Raw genomic sequence first — 22,645 nt, 5'->3', positions numbered from 1 at the left:
GTTTTCTCACAAAGGGGTTGAGAGCAACACAGCTCATTATCACAGCAAGGACAATTTCAAATTGAAATAAATACGGTTCTTTGCTTAAAAGATCAAATTTTCCTTACACCCACAACAAAGACTATTCTTCTCTAGTTGAAAATGTAGATTTCCATCCCCAGCAGTTTGGGAGAAATCAAAGAAATCTTAATTCATTAAAATTTGAGAGGCACAATATTAATTTCTAAGTTTTTTAGGTCATATTTTATCAGTAGATTCTAAAAGAATCAATCTTCAAAATCAGGAATTGAAGAAAGCATATTACTTTTACTATTAATAATATTAATAATAATTAAGTGCTTATTCTGTGCCAAACACTGTATTAAATGTTGGGGTAGATAAAATACAATCAGATTGGACACAGTCCTTGTCCCACTTGGGGCTCAACTTAAGCAGAAGAGAGAACACGGATTCAATCCTTATGAGAAAACAGGCCAAGAGAAGTTAATTGACTTGCCCAAGGTCACACAGCAGGCAGAGTCCCCAAAATTAAATTTCACAATCTCTCTTTTGTCAGCAAAAACAGATTTTACTTTGAAAACACAGATCAAAAATATCTCAATTCATCTCTGTGACTGTAGACTTGATTTCCCTAGTGGAAATCCTCAGTGGACATTTCCCCATTCTTTTAAAAAATGTAAAAGGAATTTGAATTCTTCCAGCCTCCAAATTAGAGAGGAGTTCTGACAGAATTAGGGCCATGAAACATTGTTTCCACAAATCATGGGGGACTGTTGGAATTATGGCAAAATCCAAACATTCACCATTTTGCTACTGCATCAGGAATTGACTCTTACCTTACTGGACTTATGATCCACATTGAAGGTGGCAATCACACCATCGGCCAGCTCCCGCCCCTCCCTCAGCACCATGTACTCAGACAAACGATTGGCTAGGTACGTCTTGCCGGTGCCGCTGGGGCCAGATAGGATGATCCGTCTGTGCTCCATCAAGAGGGAAATGTACCGCTGAAGGATGGGCTTTGGGATCAGGGACTCAAAGACCAGGCAATCCAGACTGTTCTCTGACAATCCTATTTTTGGGAGGTGGGAAAGAAAGTTGGGGGGAAAGCAAATTATAACAAAACAAAAAAAATAGTAAAAGGCTTTTAAAGCTCTTTAAAGCAGACTACATCAAAGCAAAACAAAGCCAGAATCATTGGATCTAGACACCAGAGTTCTTAATAGGAAAAATGGCAAGTCAAATAGAACACTACAGCTGCTGGAAATCTGGAATAGGAGTTTCCTCAGCTTTCAGTTGTTCTGATCCTTGCTCCCAACCAGGGTCCCCCAAAAAACTAATGTATGTTCGTTTGTTTTAAGGTACTTGTTAAGCATTTAATGTGTGTCAAAAGGGTCAATTAGGTCGGACAGTCCTTGTCCTGCATGTGGCTCACAGTCTTAAGTAGGACAGAGAACAAGCATTGAATCCCCATTTTATAGTTGAGGAAACTGAGGCAAAGAGAAGTTGAGTGACTTGCCCAAGGTCACACAGCAAGCAACAATTGGCAGAGCCAGAATTAGAGCCCAGGTCCTCTAACTCCAAAACCCATGCTCTTTGCACTAGGCCACACTGCTTCAGTGAAGCTCTTGGCAATGAAGCTCTTGGCTCTCAGAGTATCCTTATGTATTCAACAGTCTCAGCCCTTTGGCCTTTCTCAATACCAAGCTGCTGAAAACACTTTTCCCTCCCAAATCCCTTCAGGAGAGTTAGTCAGCGGTTCATGTAGTCATAAAAGTCTCCAGGCATACTGAATGAGGTATGTGATCATTTTATATTTTCCAATCCTTTACTACCCAGTGTTCAGGAAAATTGAGCAGAATGGAAAATGTGGGTATTCTACAAAAGATGAAGAAGTTGCTACAACCCTTATCTCACATGGCAGTTCCTAATTACTCCACCAAAAGTGTAAGACATGACTTCTGTAGGACTGGTGTCTGTCCCACAATTAACTGCATTTCATACTTACACTTGTTCTAAAGAGTTAAAAAATGCAGTTGTTATTCTGCACTACTTTGTTAGCTTACTTCTGTGTACATATAAAACAATCAGAGATCATTTTTTGTTCAAGTAGCAGCAGTCCCTGTAGGTGAAACTGGCTCATAGCAATGCTGTTCATCTAAACAACAGATAAACTGCTGGTTTGATGACAGATACAGGTTACGCTGGACTGTGGGAACTTGGCCACTTTCAGGTCAAAAACCTCTGGGCATTCTTCATGCCTGAAAAGCAAAAGTGGATTTCCAGCATCACGTGAATTGTTAAAACTTTAAGCTAAGCTTCTTGTGGGCAGAGGACAGGTCTACCAAATCTGTTATAGTGTATTCTCCCAAGTGCTTAGTGCAGTACTCTGCACCCAGTAACTGGTCAGTCAGTACCACTGACTGATACAAATGGAACAGCCTGATGACATTTTAAATAAGCCCAAACTTATCTTTCAAAGTGCAATTAAAGGAGAAACAGTGGCTAGTGATGATCAATTCAATCAACGAAGTAGAAATACTATTTCTATTTCAAAAGGTTTCAAAAGGAGGAAGATAGCTTTTGAAAGATGTCGTTATGTAGATTCATTCTGATCTCTTTGAAATTTGCAACTGGGAGTTAGATACTATAAACTTGGCATCCAAATGTGCCACCAACTTGTCACATGATTCTAATTCTTTGTCTCTCTTACAAATGAGGATATTAATACCACAGAAAAAAATGGATGACCCCAAAGGAATTCTGAGGTTATTGCTTCCAAGGCCCTACTGTAGGTGTCCAAGCCAATTGTTTGCAAGGCAAATTTTGCAAAGCTTTTTTGTTTTGGCATATAGTCAAGACAGGTAGAATATCCATACCCCCAACCTGTGCCCAACTTACCCTCTATGCAATTGTGCTTTTGTGCCATTGTAGATCATAATAATGTTAACAATAAATAATAATTGCTAAGTGCTTACTATGTGTCAAGCTCTGTTCTAAGCTAGGAAAGATACAAGTAAATCAGATCAGGACATATGTTTGGAAGCACAGTTGATGCTTTATCTTGGGTATGGTTAGTTCCTCGTTGAAGTCACTGTCATTTTTAATCTCATCATGCATGTGCAGGCATGGCAAAATAAAAGATGGTGGAATTCTTGAAACCTCAAGGCCCACTACCCAGGTTCCAAATACTTGGAAAACCATGTTTATAATGGTAATAACATGGACTAGGCACAAATGATATGTTGCACTTCGAACATAAGCTGCTTCAGTATTACTTCCTGGTGCTTGAGTTCTGAATTAAGCTCTTTCCAAATAGGTGAAGCAACCCTATAGGATAGAGGATGAAGAGTCAAACTGAATAAATTTTGGGAAAGTGAACAGCTGACCCTCTGGAAAAGTAAACTAGCAATGTCACCTGAGTCCAAAAGGAATCTTGACCAAGCTTCTCTAAGCAAATGGTGGTCATGACACAGTACTTGTGGACACAAGGAGCACTGCACAAATGAATACAATTTAGAGCAGGTGTTGAAAACCGTTTTATGAAGACAAGTCATGCCAAATGAAACCTTTGAGCAGTTGGGTGCAGAGAGGCAATTGTACAATTTAAACAAAAGAAGAGATTTGGGGAAAGAGAGGAAGAAAGAAAATGTAAGGTAAGAGACAAACACAGACTTATTCCTGGCAGGGGAAAGATGGAGTACCAGAAATGCAAAGCACTGGGCTAGCTGCTGTGGTCATTTCATTCACACCCTTCTCCTCCTCCTGAGCTGCTGTCGCTTCACTCCTCTGGGTGCATGGAAACTGTGATAAGTTCACATGGCACCCAGGACATGGGAGGCTTCTCGCCAAGTGCCCATAGAGGTGAGGAGTTCCCATCTGTGCTGGACTTGGCTGACCTGCCTTGGTGCCACTATTGTTGGGCTGGGACCTGACACCTGATCTAACTCACCCTACCATCAGTGAGAACAGCGGCGATCAATCAACCTACAATCAATGGTATTTACTGAGCACATCCTATGTACAAAGCACTGTACTAAGCGTTTGGGAAAGTACAGTTCAATAGAGTTGGTATTCATCCATTCATTCAATCATATTTATTGAGTGCTTAATGTGCACAGAGCACAGTGTTAAGTGCTTGGAAAGTTGTTTCAGCATCAGAGACAATCCCTCCCCACAACAGGTTCACAGTCTAGAAGGGGGGAGACAGACATTAAAACAAGTAAACAGGCAAAAGTATCATATAAACAAATAGAATTATAATAGATATTATTAATACACAATATAAAACAGAATTATAAATATGTACATATATACAGAAGTGCTGTGGGGCAGAAGGGGGTAGAGGAGAGGGAGTGAGTGGGGGCAATGGGGAGTGGAGGGGTAGCAGAGGAAAAGGGGGGCTTAGTCTGGGAAGGCTTCCTGGAGGAGGTGAGCTTTCGGTAGGACTCTGAAGGTGGAAAGTGTGCTAGTTTGGTGGATTTGAGGAAGGAGGGCATTCCAGGCCAGAAGTAGGATGTGGGCCGGGGTTGATGGCGGGACAGGTGAGAAAGAACAGGGCACACTGAGGTTAGCACTGGAGGAGTGGAGTGTGTGGGCTGGGCTGTAGAAGGTGAGAGGGAGGTGAAGTAGGAGGGGGCAAGGTGACAGAGAGCTTTGAAACCAATAGTGAGGAGTTTTTGTTTGATATAGAGGTTGATAGGCAACCACTTGAGATTTTTGAGGAGGGGGGTGACATGCCTAGAACGCTTCTGTAGAAGATAATCCTTGGTAGACACAATCCCTGCCCATAAGGAGCATACAATCTATAGTGATCCCTAGTCCAGGTGGAGCCCTGTCCTGTCGGTGGAGGGCAAGGTGTGGAGTCATCATCCTGCCTAGAGGGGAAGGTGTGGAGTCGTCATCCTGCCTACCCCTCAATCCCTTTCTATCTCAAAGAGGCGGGGTAGGTCAGCTACCTCCTATCTAAAATCTGTGGGGGAGGGGATGAAGTCATACATAATACAAATTGTTCAAATATTGTTCAAAAGGCATAGGTTGTCAACCCCTGACCTCAAGCATCAAGTACCTCCCCATTCAGCTAGTGAGGAAATATAAGACTAATTCTGTGTTACAATGGATCTAGAATTTTGACTTCCAAGAGAGGTCTCTAGTAGTACTACTGTGACTTCAAACAAGATTTGGTTTCCTCATCTATAGAGAATAAATAAAAATATCACCACCTCACAGGAGTGCTGGGAAGACTAATTAGTTGATATTTGTAAAGCCCCCGGGGAAGATTATTGCTTCATTTCATCAACCTTAATAAATGCATCATCTTTTAATTGCTGTGAGGTTAACAGGATCTGTCCTTACTTCATTCCAACCACAAGCCCCAAGCCTTACACCCATTTTGGAGGCTGTTGCAATGTTGATATTAGCCAAAAAGGACTGAAGCTGTAAAATGTGCGTGGGCCACAGTGTGGCTGAGAAGAAGCACAATTACCTTTTCTCCACCGAGATCTAAAAAAAATAAAATTATATTTGCCCAGCAGCTACAAAATTCCCATCCAGCTTAATTACCTTTGACAGCCACAGAGATGGTGTTGTTCTCACCAACCAAATAGCCACAGGGTAGAAGCTCAGGTGTCTCTGCAGTGTTTGAACGCTTGATTTCCCCTATGCTGTAGCCTAGAACACTGTCTGAATTAAGCCCTAGCTGACTCACTGGATCCACATGAATGATATATTCCTGCAAAAAAACAAAAATGACACCCGATCAAAGCAATGACAAAGATCTGCAGATGATTCATATTTTCACTGGATAATTTATGACTGTCTTTTAATTCGCTTCTCGCAAATGATTTCAAATTAAAATGGAGCTACAGAATAAATGGAAACAGCACTTGGCTCTCTAAATTTTAATGTTGCCAATATCCTGAGGACTTTCATAAATAATGATTTATTTACCTAGTGGTGAAAAAACAGTAGAAAACTTGGATGTTTAGTCTGGATCATGAAAGTTTGGTTCCTCTTAATAATGTTGGTATTTGTTAAGCGCTTACTATGTGCCGAGCACTGTTCTAAGCGCTGGGGTAGACATAGGGGAATCAGGTTGTCCCACGTGGGGCTCACAGTCTTAATCCCCATTTTACAGATGAGGGAACTGAGGCACAGAGAAGTTAAGTGACTTGCCCACAGTCACACAGCCGACAAGTGGCAGACCTGGGATTCGAACTCATGAGCCCTGACTCCAAAGCCCATGCTCTTTCCACTGAGCCACGCTGCTTCTCCTCCAAAACTCACCTAAATATCTAAACCATGTGAACATGTAAAGTGCGGCAGGAAATCTCAGGAAAACATAATTCTGGCACTAATCTCCACTATAGGCTCTTTTGTAGGATAGCCAAAAATCCTACAGAGAATCTAGTGCTCTCTTTGAGAAAACTATTGGGAGGCCCTAGTGAGAGGCTCTTTGCTTTAAACACTTAAAAACCAAAGTTTGAAAGAGGTGGCACTTTCCATTCTAGTGAGAATCAGTTCAGGCACAGTTCTGATCATTGTTTCTTTTCTTCTGGTGTGAACCAATACAAATGATGCCTCTGTTAGCCCACAAGAAAGTAAAGTGAAATCTTAGTAGCCCAGTCCATCCCTGCTGTTGGTCCAGTGGAAACAGCACTATTCAGGCAACTGGGAGAACTGAGTTCTCTTCTCGGTTCTTCCAGTAAGATAATGCCTGCTGGAACTCTTGCCATCAGTGTGAAGGTTACTGACCGAAAACCACCTGAGGGCTTTCCACAAAGTGGACAAGATCAGCAAAATCCTAAAAAAAATTTTAAAATGTCTGGCTACTGTGGCCAGTAAAGACCGCAGTGACAATCAAGACTTCCGGTTCCTAGTGCTAAGGCAGAGTGCTGCCACTAATCTGTGGTCCCTTTGGCTGAAAATGGGTCCTGAATGTAAAATAAAAAACCAAAAAACAAAAAATGCCCTTTCCTACAACTGGCATACATCCCACTTGGCTGTGCACTTGTGGCTTAGTAGATACAGCACGGGCCTGGGAGTCAGAAGAATCTGGTTTTCAATCCTGGTTCCACCACAGGTTTGCTGTGTAACCTTGGACAAGTCACTTAACATCTCTGTGCCTCAGTTACCTCATCTGTAAAATGAGGATAAAAGTGTGAGCCCTTTGAAGGATAGGGACTGTGCCCAACCTGATTAATTTGTATTTACCCCAATGCTTAGAACAGTGCTTGGCACACAGAAAGCACTTAACAAGTATTATAATTGCTATTATTCTGAGCACCAGTGAGAACATGACCCTAGGGAGTGAGAGAATTTCAGCGTAGCTGTGCTAACCATTAGTACCATAATCAACTCCTTTGGCAGGTTCTAGATCCTGATATTCCAGGACTGAGCCTCAGCTCTCATGCTTGGTGGATGATGCCATCATCGGTCCAGTCCTTGTTATGTCTTTTTTTAGCCCCAACTTCTTTTAATGGTATTTGTTAAGCATTTTCTATGTCCCAAGCATTGTACTAAGCACAGGTATAGAGCAGGGAATGTGTCTGTCGTATTTTTGTGTTACACTCTCCCAGGTACTCAGTACAGTGCTCTGCGTACAGTAAGCACTCTATATATACAATTGAACGAATATAAGATAATCAGGTTAGAGACAGACCCTGCCCCACAAGGGGCTCATAGCATAAGTAGGAGGGAGAATAGGTATTGAATTGCCATTTTAGAGGTGAGGAAACTGAGGCACAGAGAAATGAACTGTCCGAGGTCACACAGCAGGCAGTTTGGGCCGGGATTAAAATCTGGGTCCTCTGGATCCTCTGACTCCCAGGCCTGGGGTCTTTCTGCTAGGCCATGCTGCTTCTCTTTCATTGGTTGTCTCTGAAAAGTGGTTTAGTTAGAATGGTCCCTAATTCTCTGCTCCCTGCCCTTCACCTGCATCTCATCCTTCATCTCTCTTATCTCTTCATCTCCATTGAGGGTTGGTTCTAGGCGTGGCCATCAGGCTAGGGCAGCAGAAAAGCACAGAGGGATCAGGTTTGGGCACAGATAGGATGGGAGAGGCACTAGAGCAAGAAGCCCCACGCCCATATCCCGAACACTTTGGATAGTGGAATTTGGTGCAGAAGCATGACTCAGGGCCCCAGACAACAATCTCCACTTGCTGAAAGGTGCTGGTTCATAAATTTCTTTCAAAACTACGTCTGGTTCCTAAACCATCACTTCCAAGCCCATAACTTCTCCCCTTTTCCCTCACTTAAGCAAACCACCAGACTCAGCAACTCACCTGGTTTACAACCTATAAATGTGATCAGAGCAGAAAACAACTTTTTTAATGGTATTTGTTAACTGCTTACTAGGTGCAAGGCACTGTACTAACAGCTGGGGTAGATACAAGCTAATCAGGTTGGACAAAGTCCATGTCCCACATGGGGCTCACAGTCTTAATACTCATTTTATGGATGAGGTAACTGAGCCACAGAGAAGTTAAGTGACTTGCTCAAGCTCACACAACAGACAAGTGGTGGAGCCAGAATTAGAACCCAGGTCCTTTTGACTTCCAGAACCATGCTCTAACCACTAGGACATGCTGCTTCTCTTCCTGTGTTGACTTTATCTACTGTCACTAGAGACTCTTTGGGCACTTTTTTGAAATATGTAGTCCAAATCGAAAACAAGAGAAATCACTATACTTGCTAATGACGTTGACTTTCAAATGCTGGAAAATAGCAGAGATTACTGAGCAAGAATGGAGACCTTAAAAATGTCTTCGCTGACAACTATTTCATAACCACCTCCTCAAATGGTTGTCTGTAGTGCATTCCACCTGACTTTTATGAAAGCAGCCAGGGCCTAAGGTTGTGAGGGTTGGAATGTGAGGCAGGGAAGTAGCACTGTTGGCATCTCAGAGATAGGGGGTAACCAGGAAGACTAACTAGGGCTAGGGCACATAGAAGATTCTGCCTATGCACTCACGAGCTCAATCCACACTTTGCTACCATTTGCCCGGGAACACTTCCATCTCAAAGACTGGGTTCTAGTTCTGGCTCTGCCATTTGTCCGCTGTGTGACCTTTGGCAAGTCATTTAACTACTCGGTGCCACAGTTACCTCATCTGTGAAATGGGGATTAAGAGTGAGATTCCCATGTGGGACACGGACTCCTTCCAAACTGATTATCTTGTATCTAACCCAGCACTTGGCACATAATAGGTATTTAACAAATATCACAAATATAAAAAAAATTACTTACTTTGAACAGTCGTCTAACCACTCCATCCAGTACATCCCATTTGGTCTTGCCACTAACTCCAATGCAACCAATGAGAAAGAGGTGTGGTCTGGAATCCTAAGGGCAACGGAATATTGAAATGAGGAGCAACCTCATCATTGGAGATGGTACATCAGAAAATCTAAGTTCCCCTATAGTTCATAACAGCCTGGTCAAAAAAGAAATCCTGCAAAATTTCAACTCCTGCTCTACTTGGAGAAATTATGCTCTTTCCCGGGCTCTACGAAACTTCTTTAGGGTTGAAGGTGTAGTAGAAATGATACTTGGGAATTAGACTGAAAAAGCACTTAAGAGGCTTGTAAAATGTCACAAACCTCCATGCTGCCAATTAATCAATCAATGGTATTTATTGAGTACTTACTAGGTGCAGACCACTGTACTAAGTGCTTGGGAGAGTACAATACAAAGAATTAGCAGATACGCTCTCTGCTCATAACAAGCTTACAGTTTAGATGGCGAGTTACAGGCTAAAGAGGGCGCTCTTCTAATATCAATTAGCTAATACTGAAGTATAAACACTCTCAAGATTTTAATAGTCGGGATGCTGCGAGAAGAGTTCTGTAGAAGAAAAGATAAACTTGGCCCATTTTCTCTCATTTCCTTCCTCCTCGATCTATTATATCTCAACTGCAAGCCTCTACTGGGCAGAGACCAAGTCTACCAACTCCGTTGTACTGTACTTAGAGAAGCAGCGTAGCACAGTGGAAAGAGCACGGGCTTGGGGAGCAGAGGTCATGGGTTCCTATCCCAGCTCTTCCACTTGTGAGCTGTGTGACTGTGGCAAGTCACTTAACTTCTCTGTGCCTCAGTTCCCTCATCTGTAAAATGGGGATGAAGACTGTAAGCCCCACGTAGGGCAATCTGATTACCCTGTATTACGCCAGTGCTTGGAACAGTGCTCTGCACAGAGTAAGCGCTTAACAAATACCAACATTATTATTACTCTCCCAAGTGCTTGGGGCAGTGCTCTGCATACAGTAAGCACTCAGTAAGTATCACTGATTGATAGATACTTGGGAACAACATTTCTCATGGTCAGCATGCCACTCTCCATTTGACCTCTGAAAATAAAGCTACCTATCTCTATTCCTCTTACCCCCTTCCACTGAACCTATGAAGGAGTTTGACTGTTAAACAAAGGTTCTAGCCCCATCAATGTTGAAGTAGCATAGATCGTGCTAGTCCAGGGACAATTGGAAGCTAGGGCATATTATTATCAACAGATTTGGAGAGATGTTGAGCAACAAGACTTTATCTTCACATGATCACTACTCTGGCTCCCTGAAATTATTTGATGTGAATATTTCCTATAACATTTTTCAGACCTACTGTAATTTTCTTCCTCATGACCAAACTGGAGAATAGAAATATTTTCTTTGAATGCAGAATCACCCAAGAGAGCTTTGATGTTTGAGGTAAAACAGAAACACACTGACCCATTTTAAGCCAATTCATTTTTCTCAGCTACCTCATCAATCAGTGGTATTTATTAAGCACTTACTGTGTGAAGAGCACTGGGAGAGTACACTCAGGAGGAGGTTACAGTCTAGAGCTGCTCATCTCCTACTGAGCATGGAGAAGATAATTTCTTCTGCTATAAAGGATGAAGACCAGCTGATGATAATTACTTGATGAGACTACTCCTTCATCAGTTGATTTCTTACTGGGTTAACTTTCTTACTTAACCCATCTTTAAAGTGGCTTTTAGTTTAGAAACTACTCCCAATAGAACGTAACTTCAGTGACTTCAAGATAGAGACATGGGTCTACTTCCCGTCCTTTTCTATACTTTGAAAATTTGAAATTTAAAAAAGGTGCTAAATGACCCATTTTAACATCAACTATTTTTGGGAGGAAATGAATATCTGTCATGCTAAAATGTTAGTAGTTTTGCTAAACAATTACATTTAAGGTTAATTTCTAAACTAGGTATTTTTAGAAACTGGGGGAGGGCCATAATGTGGGGAAAGGGATAAAAACTAACCTCCTTCCATTTCATTTCATCCTGAAAGCTGACAACTATTTTAACATGCCTGCCTCCTTCTTTCCGAGCGGAGCTATCACCAGTGTCATCCAGCAACATGTCTGCGAATGGAAAACATCAACAGCCTCTTAGCCACAGAGTGACAGCGGAGCCAAGCTTTCTCCATTTCCAACACAACTTCTAGGAAAGCAGCATAAAAAACTTGATGAATGGGAAATCAAATATAAATGAAGCAATCGTAGAGTAATGGTAGAACCAAAGAATCTAACAGCAGTCACAGGTTTGGCAGAATAGAAAGGGCTAAATAAAGACTTAAACCAGAGCCACTAGAACAACAATTGCAGCATTATGGAAAAAAAAAAAGAAAAAACAAGCAGTGGCTTTAATATGCTCACAAGGAAAACCAAAACAATCAATTCCATTGACTTTTCTATCAGCCAGAAATCTATTTGAGACAAGAAGGTCATATCTCGATGTTTATAAGCAGCATCCACCTTGCAGATCAGCATTATGGCTCAGAACATAATTCAGGCCAAGGCAAAAGCTAAGAGTTTGGGGGATGTTTAAGCGAAGCATGACAACATTCTAGAGACTGGGTTTATGTCAATAATACGTGTAGCTGCATGGCTCTACCTTCCCACCCTAATGCCCCCTCTCTATACATATGTCAAACACCTTTGCATTAATCCTGATGCTCTTTTTCCCTCCTCTTCGAGGCTATCAATATCAACAGTACTCACTCACTCTAGGTTTGAATCTGCCTGATGACTTTATGGTTCTACTCACCAAGACTGGTGGATTCAGTGAGGTTTAGGCTGTGCTCCGAGAGCCCCAGGGACTGCCTTGGGGAGGAGGAGATGGACGCCTGGGACGGAGCCCGGCTGCAGCTGCCTTGGTTCTCAGACTTGAGCCTGTCGTTCTCTGCTTTTAACTTCTCAATTTCACTCTGCAAAGAATAAAGGGGGAAGTTTGTCTGGACTGAGTGACCTAAGCCTTGGTTTCCAGGTGATCCATTTCTGGTTATGAGGCAGAGAAGTGAATCATATAAATAACTCCAAGACAGAGACCCAATGGCACTTTTGAATGATAACACCATTACTACATGTTTAATTACTAAGAGCCAAATACTGTGCTAAACACTGGGGTATATATAAGGCTATCAAATTTGATACAATTTCTGAACCACAGTTTAAAAGATAGGAGAGCAGGTTTCTTCTCCCTAACTTACAAATGTTGAAATGGGCATGGAAGGGTTAAGTGGTTTGCCCAAGGCCACTCATAGGTTAGTCGTGGATCTGAGATTAAAACCCATCCCCTGACTTCTGGATTCGTCCTCTTTCCATTATGCCAGTGGCAAAGTTTAGAATGCTAAAGCATTTTCAGGACATTATAAATACAGCATTATAAATACAGGGTGATGCTTAGCATCAAGCTATTCATCATATAGACGGGAAAACTGCAGAATTTATTGAACTTTCCACATAAGAGGGCAAGGCTGAAGCAAAAGAGGTCTCCAGAGAAGAGTGTCATTCCACTGGGACTGTCTTTCTGAACATCTTTCAGTTGCATTTCATTTTACCTTCCATCGAGCCAAAGGGTCAGATTTTCCTCACTCAGGTAGTTTACCAGGACTTGAAATGAAGTGAGACAGCTCACATGAACAAAGTGCAGTAATATACAGTATGATTGGGGGCTATCGAAGGTGTTTATGACAAAGAAAACATGGAGTGGAAATGGAAATGGAGTTGAGATGGGGCTTGTACACAATGGGTTAATGGGAACACACACTCTTTTGAGTGCTGGAAATGAATCTAGGCAGTCACATCTTCTGCTTTACAGCTTGTGTGGTCTCCTGGGGGTGGTCTAAGGCCTACTGAAATTCCTTTGCAGATGTAATCAGGTTCACCTCCCAGCCTGAGCCATACCTGCATCCTGTTCATGGCCTCTCGGAGCTGGTCGAGCTGGTGAGCTGAGCTCAGGGCTTCCAGACGGATATCTGTCAGTTTCATCTCCTTGTCTCTTAGCTCATTTCGCAGCTGCATCACAGTCTCAGCCTCACTATCGGTGCACTCAGAAATGCTGAGAAGAGAATTAAATGGGAAAGGTTGATAAGCGAGATAGTGTGGGGAATGAGTTGGTTGCAAATGTCCCTCCTATGATTTGCCCCCTACGGGACCCCAGTAATGTGGAGGTGCCAAACAATAGACTTTTTGACTGATTCCTTATGATGTTCACATTCAGCAAAGATATGCTCCATATAAATTACTGTTTATCTCCATATTAGTCTCTGGATGCTGAGGTAAATGGAATGGTTTGGTTAGCACCGAAACAGAGAACCGCTTCTGACAGTACTGGGAGCACATGGACTTGATTACCAGGAGAGTTTGTGGAGCAAACTTGATGACAGTTTCTTTATGAAGAACCTCAATGTTCAGCTTTGTCACTGTTCATCTTTTAAAAAATACATGCATGCACACACACATATTTCCATTTAAAATAGGGAAGAACAGATGGAATTGAAGCACCTTTCTAGACTGATGACCCCATGAAGAGTGCACAGCTGGCCTCCTTTAATAATTTGGTAGGGCAAAAGATTTTCAAACCCATGTGAAGAAGGGATTCTACTTGTTTTAAAGATTGGATGCTTACAGATGTGTGGTTTGGGCCAAAACAAGAAAGGACTCCCGACATAGGAATGAGATGCTTTTCTGTATATGTGCATCATTACAAAACCCTCAATTTCCAAGTAATTTTCAAACCATTTACGGGACTTGCAGCCTCTACTCCCTCCCATATCTTAGTCTGAAATGATCTTATGGCAGTGAGGAACTCTTCATCTTTTCCAGAAACAGCAGATGATGATTGCAGTCTGTGGTGGGAGGGTCTCAGAGCACGTGTACCCTTTGGTCACAATGAAGTGGAAAAACATTCCTTGCCTTTTCCTTCCACAGATGTGACTTTTCCCACCAAACAGCAGTCTTGAGACAAATAAAGGTAAACATGCTGCTCTGTCTGGCTTTCTCCCTGAAGCACGGACTTTTTCTCTGCTCATCTTTGTATTTGGCTAGATCTGTTCTGCAGATACTTGCCAAAATGACAAAGGATGCTGAATCATAAAAGTTATGATGAATTTGAACAATAAAAGGTGGCTCTTAGATTCTATTCATTCAGATGATCACACACATGGAGGGGGATTCCAAGCAGGAAGGTTTGACATTTCTTGGACCAAAGACAGAAGAAATTCAAGTTCAGAAAGTTATGAAGCTGAAGTTGATTATCTCTGAAAGAGATGTTAAACATGTGGTCTGGGCAAAAATGATCCTCAGTCTGTTTTCAAAGTGATGAACCCTAGAGAGATGGCCAAGAAAAACCTGACCTGAAAAATAGTTGAGAGCAGGGGTATATTTTAATCATGAGAGGAAAATCATTTGTAAGTTTGTCAAGAGAAATGCAGATGTAGCTTAATTTGGGCACAGCCAGGAAGAAAATTAAAATTAATCTGAAATTACTACCTCCCAATCTGATTTTCAGTGGTTTGCTGTATCATTACTAAGCTGTTTTTTGGCATATGGGAACTAACTGAAGAGTGTAATTATAAAAACTGCTTCGTAGTCAAGCAATCATATGTATTGAGTGTTACGTGCAGAGTATTGCACTAAACCTTTGGGAGAGAAAAATATAGGCATGTTTTCTGCAAAACCTTTTCACCTTAAAGGCCCTCTCCAAGTGAAGATGCATTCATCTTCCCTTTCCAAAGAAGGTTGGCTTTCTCCCTTTCACAATTTTGAGAAACTGAGACAAAAAGGCATGGGACAAATGGAGAATATAATGAGTAAATTAGAATTTTATCTAAAATTGGCCCTTGTCCATTAATGCCTAGACTGATTATACTGCACAGCAGATAAGTGTATTTACAAGTTCAGTCCAACCTCTTAGGACAGGGTAGTATACTTGGGGTATTCCAAAAACAAATTCATTCTTGGGACAGCCTCTGTTTCCTGATTCAACATGAGCCTGAAAATGTGCTAGCATTGTCTTGGGGCACTCAACTTTCAGTATCAAACTAAAAGTAGGATACCTCTTTTTTAGGCCCCAGTGTGTCTCTGATTTCTATGAAAGCTGCAATAAGGATTCATCAGGTTCTTAGCGTATGTGAATAGTTTTCTTAGAACATATAAGCCTGAGCTCAGAACTCATTTAACAGATTTCTTAATCCATCTCAGCAATCGGCATCAAACATTTCCTGAATGTTCTTACATGAAAGCAGCATGGCCTAGTGGAAAGAGCATGGGCCTGGGAGTCAGAGGACCTGGATTCTAATCCAGCTTCTGCCAAGTGTTCTGCTGACTGCTTGCTGTGTGACCTTGGGCAAGTCACTTAACTTTTCTGTGCTTTGGTTTCTTCAAATGTAAAATGGGAATTCAATACCTGTTCTCCCTCTTACTTTAGACTGTGAGCACGAAGTGGGACAGGGACTGTGTCCAACCTAATTGACTTGTACTTATCCCAGCGCTTGACACACAGTAAGTGCTTAATAAGCACCATTTAAAAAGCCCCCCACACTAGACGCTTTACCATGTAAACCACCCCCCCGTCACATAAATGGAAATGATGATAATAATAGACATTTATTAAGCTATTACTATGTGCTAAGCACTGCACTCAACTTGCTTGCTCCCCTTTCCCGCCATCACTCTTGCTCCACTAACTCACAGCCCTGGATCACTGCCACTGTCCGCCTCCTTCGCTCTTATTCTCGAGCTGCTGAACGCTGCTGAAGAAAGTCTAAGCACCAAGTCAACCTTGTTCACTTTAAATTTATCCTTTCCTTCCCTAACTTTGCCCTCTCCTCTGCCTGGCAAAACTATTTTTCTTCTCTCATTGACAACCATGCCCATCACCCCCCGCCAACTGTTCCGGACATTTAACTCTCTTCTCAGGCCTCCTGCTCCTCCCCCTCCTCCATCCCTTACTTCTAACAATCTGGCCACCTACTTCATTACAAAAATTAACACCATCAGGTCTGAGCTCCCCAAAATCACCCCTCCCCCTTCCCCATCCCCCTGCTCTCAACCCTCTCCTCTACTTTCCCATCCTTCCCAGCAGTATCTTTAGAGGAAATCTCCTTCCTCCTCTCAAGTGCCACCCCATCCACCTGGGCTTCGGACCCCATTCCCGCTAATCTTATAAAAACTACCACACCTTCCCTCCTCCCCTCCTTAACTCCCATTTTTAACCAGTCACTCTCCAGTGGCTTCTTCCCCTTGACTTCAAACATGCTCATGACCCCCTATTCTAAAAAATCCCTCTCTTGACTCCACTTCCCCTTCCAGTTATCATCCTATCTCCCTCCTATCCTTCCTTTCCAAACTCCTAGAATGAGTCTACACTCACTGCCTTGAATTCTTCAACTCCAACTCTCTCCTGGACCCCCTCCAATCTGGTTTCCATCAACTCCACTCCACCAAAACTGCCCACTCAAAGGTCATCAATCACCTCCTTCTTGCCAAATCCAATGGCTCCTACTCTATCCTAATCCTCCTCAACCTTTGACACTGTCAACCATCCCCTTCTCCTCAACACTTTATACGACCTTGGCTTCATGGACTCCATCTTCTCCTGGTTCTCCTCTTATCTCTCCGGCCATTCATTCTCAGACTCCTTCACAGGCTCCTCCTGCCCCTCCCATCCCCTAACTGTAGGGGTCCCTCAAGGGTCAGTTCTTGGTCCCCTCTGTTCTCCATCTATACTTACTCTCTTGGTGAACTTATTGGCTCCCATGGCTTCAACTATCATCTCTACGCAGATGACACCAAAATCTACATCTCCTCCCATTTTCTCTCCCTCCCTCCAGGCTCATATCTCCTCCTGCCTTCAGGACATCTCCACCTGGATGTCCACCGCCACCTAAAACTCAACATGTCCAAGACTGAGCTCCTTATCTTCCCTCCCAAACCTTGTCCTCTCCCTGACTTTCCTGTCTCTGTGGATGGCACTACCATCCTTCCCATCTCACAAGCCCGCAACCTCGGTGTCAACCTTGATTCTGCTCTCTCATTCACCCCAAACATCCAATCCTTCACCAAAACCTGCCGGTCTCACGTTCACAATATCGCCAAGATCTGCCCTTTCCTCTCCATCCAAACTGCTACTTTGCTGGTACAATCTCTCATAGTATCCCGACTGGACTACTGCATCAGCCTCCTTTGTGATCTCCTATCTTCCTGTCTCTCCCCGCCTCAGTCAATACTTCACTTCACTCCCCAGATCATCTTTCTGCAGAAACGCTTTGGGCATGTCACTCCCCTCCTCAAAAGCCTTCTGTGGTTGCCTATCCACCTTCACATGCAACAAAAATTCCTCACTCACTGCTTCAAAGCTCTCCACCACCTGGAACCCTCCTACCTCAGCTCCCTTCTCTCCTTCTGCAGCCCACGCTGTACAGTCTGCTTCTCTGTAGCTAACCTTCTCATGGTGCCTCGTTCTCACCTGTTCCGCTGTCAACCCCTGGACCACTGACCTGGAATGCCCTCCCTCCTCACATCTGCCAAACTCTCTTTCCCTCTTCAAAGCCCTATTGAGACCTCACCTCCTCCAGGAGGCCATCCCAGACTGAGTCCTCCCTTTCCCTGTGCCTTTCCTCCCCTCCCCATTCCCCCTACTCCCTCCCTCTTCTCTACCCCCTTCCCCTCCCCATAGCACTTGTGCATATTTGTATATATTTATTATTCTATTTTATTAATGATGTGCATATATCTGTGATTCTATTTATCTTGATGGTATTGATGCTTGACTACTTGTTTTGTTTTATTCTCTGTCTTCCCCTTTTAGACTGTGAGCCTGTTGTTGGCCAGGGATTGTCTCGATCTGTTGCCGAATTGTACACTCCAAGCACTTAGGCTAGTGCTCTGCCCACAGTAAGTGCTCAATAAATATTATTAAATGACTGAATGGATACTAAACATTGGGGTAGATGGAAGATAATCAGGTCCCACGTGGAGCTCACTGTCTAAGTAGAGGGGAGAACAGGTATTGAATCCTCATTTTTAAATAAGGGACTTGAGTCACAAAAGTTATTTGTCTAAGGTTACACAGCAGAAAAGTGGCAAAGTCAGGATTACAACCCAGGTCCTCCGACTCCCAGGCTTGTGCTCTTTCCACTAGGCTATACTGCTTCTCAGAGACTTCTCAGTGATTGTCTCTCACTCCTTATTTTTCCCACTGCACCCAGCGAAGAGGCCGACTCTTAAATAACAAAGACCTGACTCACAGAGAATTGGAGTGGGAGGTTCTCAGCAGGGGAGTAGAGCCAGTGGAGCCGTTGTGAGGCAACTTGGGTGATGAGGGCAAGGACGAATCAGTCATCTCTTCAATGTCAGAGTGAGAAGACGCTGACTTTGGTGATTTCTTCTTACCAAAAGCTTGCTTGAAGGAGCTGCGTAACTGAAAATATATATAAAAAAAGGCCAGGGTAGAAGATGTTGCAAAGAACATCTGTGACATGCCAGGGGAAAACACAGACATGCAGACCTCTGAAATAAAATAGCTACCAAACTGCCCCCTTTTTTTTTTGGTGAAAGATGTGAACAACCAAAGTCTACTTCTTCCAGTGAAAGGATCAAGAAGAAACAATCATTCAACATTAACAGTTAAAAGGACTAAACCTTTCGATGTGGCCCATGCCTATTCTTTTCTCAAAGCTATGTCCAAACGGCAAGATTGAATTCGGCTCAGCACATGAATTTTGAGATGATGTGGTTATTGCAGCAACAAAGCAATATGCTCAGACATTGATGGATGTGGATGGAGTTAGTCTTATAAATGGATGCGTTAGCTTGGTATTTGGTATTTAAAGTTGGTCTTCCTTACCTCGTTGACCTGCCCATGGAAGCGCAAGCAAAAAGGGGGAGGGGGAGGAAAAAAGACAAGTTTTAACAGATAGAGCCAGTGACAGAGAAAGCTCTGGACTTTTCAGACATACATGACCAATCAACAAAACACACACTGCAAGTAACTTGCTCCAATCTGGGACCACTCGGCCTGCCAGATCCCAGGCTTTCTCAATCATGGAAGGAATGGGCAAACCCCTAAATTCTTTGGAACCCCAATGCTTCTAAAATTTCCATCTCAGGTAAAAGTGAATCCATGTTCATTTCTGGAGCTAATGAAAACATGGAATTCCCCTTCCTCCCCCAACCCCTTTTCAGCTGAATGATTAAGCCACTAAAATTTCCTTTTCATAACTGTATAATTTTAATGCAGTTTGAGTTAGCAACAATTTGTAAAATCCAGGCCCACCTCTTTTACAAAATGAGTTATACAATACAAATAACCCTGACACATTCTAATTTCTTCCAAGTGAGCTAAATGCTAATTATCCAGTTTGTGTTGGTTTCATGGAAAAAGTACAGTGAAGATTGGTCGATATTAAAAGGAATTTTCAGTCTGTTCCCATTTAACTTATTACCACTTACACTAACTAGGGCTATGGAACCTTTGTTCTTGTTTAAATGGACTTCAACTCCCTACTAGCACAGTATCAAAATGAAAGATGTATGGAATGAATGAGAACATCTATTTGACCATGATAAGACACTAAAGACTCATCACCCCTTTATCTTAATTTAGGACGTATTGATTATCTTGTCCATTCTCAGGCAGAGTGGAAAGAACAAACTTTCACAATTAAAAAAAGTTCTCCTCCTCTCACAGTGTCTTATCAATTATTCCAAAAGCAGCCCCAGTAATTTTGGAAAAGTCTACTATGCTCACAGAGTTTGGAAATTTCGTGGACACTGAAGGAAGAGGTTTGCAGGCAGGAAGGGGGAAACATTATTTGAAAAGAAGGGGAGAGAGCACCATTGAAAAGCAAGGAATTAATATTGAATTTTTGTGATTTTAAAAATTGGAAATACTAGAGAAAACTGATTCACCTTAAACTTGCTCTTTTGATCATTACAATCAATTAATTGTATTTATTGAGTGCTTAGTATATGCACAGCACTGTACTAAGCACTTAGAAGAGTACAATATAACATAGTTGGTATACACATTCTCTGCTCTCAGGGAACTTACAATCTCGAGGAGACTCTTACAGTTTAGAACAACTCACATACTTTAGGATCACTGCTGCTGGAGAATAATCTTTCATACTTGACTGTACAACACTGCATTGATGAATAGAGGAACTAAGGAAATGCAGTCAGTGAAAAGGAGGGTTTTGTTCAATCCCACTATATTAATAAGTAAATACTTCAGGAAACTGTATACAATCATGTCACTAAAGCAAAAGTGAAAGACCTAGAGGGAGAAGGGACTTGCATTTTGGAGTACCTTTCCTCCAGCACATGGAGCCTTGGGTCCAATATAAAATGAGGAAAGAATGAGAAATAAAAAGTAAAAGGTGATTATTTCCTAACCTCAAGAAAGTCACCCGAAGACATATGCAATCTTACAAATCCTATTACCCACCTAGAACAGCAGAGATGTCATGCTAAAATTTTAGAAAATCTCAAATGCTTATTAAGAGGCTTACATTTATTTTGAAAGAGTGGATGAAAACAAGCAGGATTTACCAACCCATAAGAGCCAATTTTTAAAAATCCACCAAAGAAAGCAAGAAAAGGGGGCCTTAATACCTTGCATTTTATGAGTTGGGGGTAACTGTCAGCTCAGAATCCCTCCCACTCCCTGACAGTGTGCAGGTGCATTAGGAGAGAGGATTGTCTGAAACAGCAGCAAGTGCTTCAGCCAAAATAATCTGAATATGCATTTTCCTCCCACTTGTCTTCATTCTACTTGGAAAGTTTTTTTCTCCTTTCTCCAATTTACTCTCTCTTTGAGAAGAAAGTCTCTTCTAGGCATTCCCTGTCCTTCTATTCCCATTTTTCTATCTCAAAATTAATTCCTTTCCAACCTCCCCATTGTCTTAGCTCCCCTCACCCCCTTTAACTTACATTATTTTCCCATCCTTTCCACCTTTCCACCCCCCTTTTCCAGGAATGTTCCAGCAATAGTCCAGTTCACCAGTGTCTAGACTATAAGACACATCAAGATTTGAAATTAAACATTTAAGAAAGATGAAGCACTGAGATTCATTTTTTCCTAAATTTTAAATTTACAACATTCAGTGCAAACACAACCCCTGTTTCCCCAACTTTCTATAATTTACTTTTATCATTGCAGCTATTTTGTACATGAGCAAAATTTGCATTTGTTTGTTCCCTCCCATTCGCAACCCCACATTATGTTGCAAGCTGTTCCAGGGCAGAGACCATGTCTTTCTACAATATGTTTCCAAGCACGAAATGCAGAACTTCACACACAGTAATGTTTATTAGTGCTTCCCATGTATCAAGCACTGTCTAAACACTGGGGTAGATGTAAGATAAAAGTAGCTTAATAAATGCTCTTGAAAATCCTGGTGGGGAAAATATACATATATATATATATGTATATATGTGATTTTTCTCTAAAATCAACTTTCACTGAGGACTGCAACTTCATTTATGGTTAATCTTGTGTTTCTGCTGTTTTAGTTTGACCTCTTCACTGAACATCAGTGAGGTCATTTCAAAGCTGCACTAGGAATGACTGCTGAAAGGCACTCACCCAATTCTTTCTCTTCTTTTTCTTTGAATCGCTCTCCATGTTGCTTCCCACACTGGAGTGGCTAGTTGCACTGTTTATGCTGGAGACGCTGTCTGAAGAATGCTGCCTTCGGATGCGGAGGTCAGCTGACTGGGAAGTGCCATTCCCTTAATATAGAAAAGGAGGTGAAAGGAGCTCTTGACACAACAGAATTATTTGATACTGGAAATTATGCAACTTGTGTGCCTACCAAGGGAGGCATAAGATATATTCTTAAGTGTTTCGTTTTTCTACAGGGCTGACAACCGCCAGGTAGAGTTTGGGGCAGAGGAAACAATTATAATGGGCTGCTGTGAATCTTTTTATTCCATGTGCTGTTTACTACATCTTTGATGAACCAAAGGGCACTGAATGAGGTACTGAATAACCATTAATTAGCCATACATATGAAGTTACCAATCTTGAAATCATCCAAGATTGAACTCTTCCAAGTCCTGAAAGTTTGTCCCTAGCAAACTGTAGCTAGGGAGTTGCATCAGGTATTTTTCAAGGATGAAGGTGTCCCGAGAGGGTGACACTTCAGCTGAAAGTAGATTTGAATTTACCTTTGCAGTTGAGCTCAGGAGTGTTAATTACTCCATTGATAGCAGCCTGGGCAGCAGCATTCTGCTTCTTCAGAAGCTCAATGGTTTTCCTTAACTCGTTCAGCTCCGAGTCCTGGAGGACACAGAAAAGTATTTGAAACCCTAAAAGCTTTCTGAACCAACTCCCATCCTTCAATCC

General features: G+C 42.2%; 1 protein-coding gene across 7 annotated transcripts in view; it reads right to left on the bottom strand.

Moving 5' to 3' along the window:
• NAV2 (neuron navigator 2) overlaps positions 1–22,645 on the bottom strand; it is a 355,390-nt gene that overhangs the window by 19,749 nt on the left and 312,996 nt on the right. For 5 of the 7 annotated variants that reach the window (XM_007658581.3, XM_001505596.5, XM_029059803.2 and 2 more), the window contains 10 exons: positions 22,468–22,579; positions 21,884–22,029; positions 19,142–19,150; positions 18,543–18,715; positions 13,198–13,351; positions 12,059–12,218; positions 11,273–11,373; positions 9,250–9,345; positions 5,563–5,731; positions 837–1,072 (listed from right to left, as the gene is read on the bottom strand). In XM_007658581.3, coding sequence (XP_007656771.1) covers positions 837–1,072; positions 5,563–5,731; positions 9,250–9,345; positions 11,273–11,373; positions 12,059–12,218; positions 13,198–13,351; positions 18,543–18,715; positions 19,142–19,150; positions 21,884–22,029; positions 22,468–22,579 — 1,356 coding nt within the window. The remainder of the gene's footprint in view (positions 1–836; positions 1,073–5,562; positions 5,732–9,249; positions 9,346–11,272; positions 11,374–12,058; positions 12,219–13,197; positions 13,352–18,542; positions 18,716–19,141; positions 19,151–21,883; positions 22,030–22,467; positions 22,580–22,645) is intronic. The other 2 variants (XM_029059807.2, XM_029059804.2) reach the window with 1 other exon arrangement.

The sequence above is a fragment of the Ornithorhynchus anatinus genome, chromosome 3 (assembly GCF_004115215.2).
Source record: "Ornithorhynchus anatinus isolate Pmale09 chromosome 3, mOrnAna1.pri.v4, whole genome shotgun sequence".
In the NCBI taxonomy this organism is placed as follows: Eukaryota; Metazoa; Chordata; class Mammalia; order Monotremata; family Ornithorhynchidae; genus Ornithorhynchus; species Ornithorhynchus anatinus.
The sequence above is the reverse complement of the archived record's forward strand: the minus strand, read 5'-3'. Positions and strand labels throughout refer to the sequence as shown.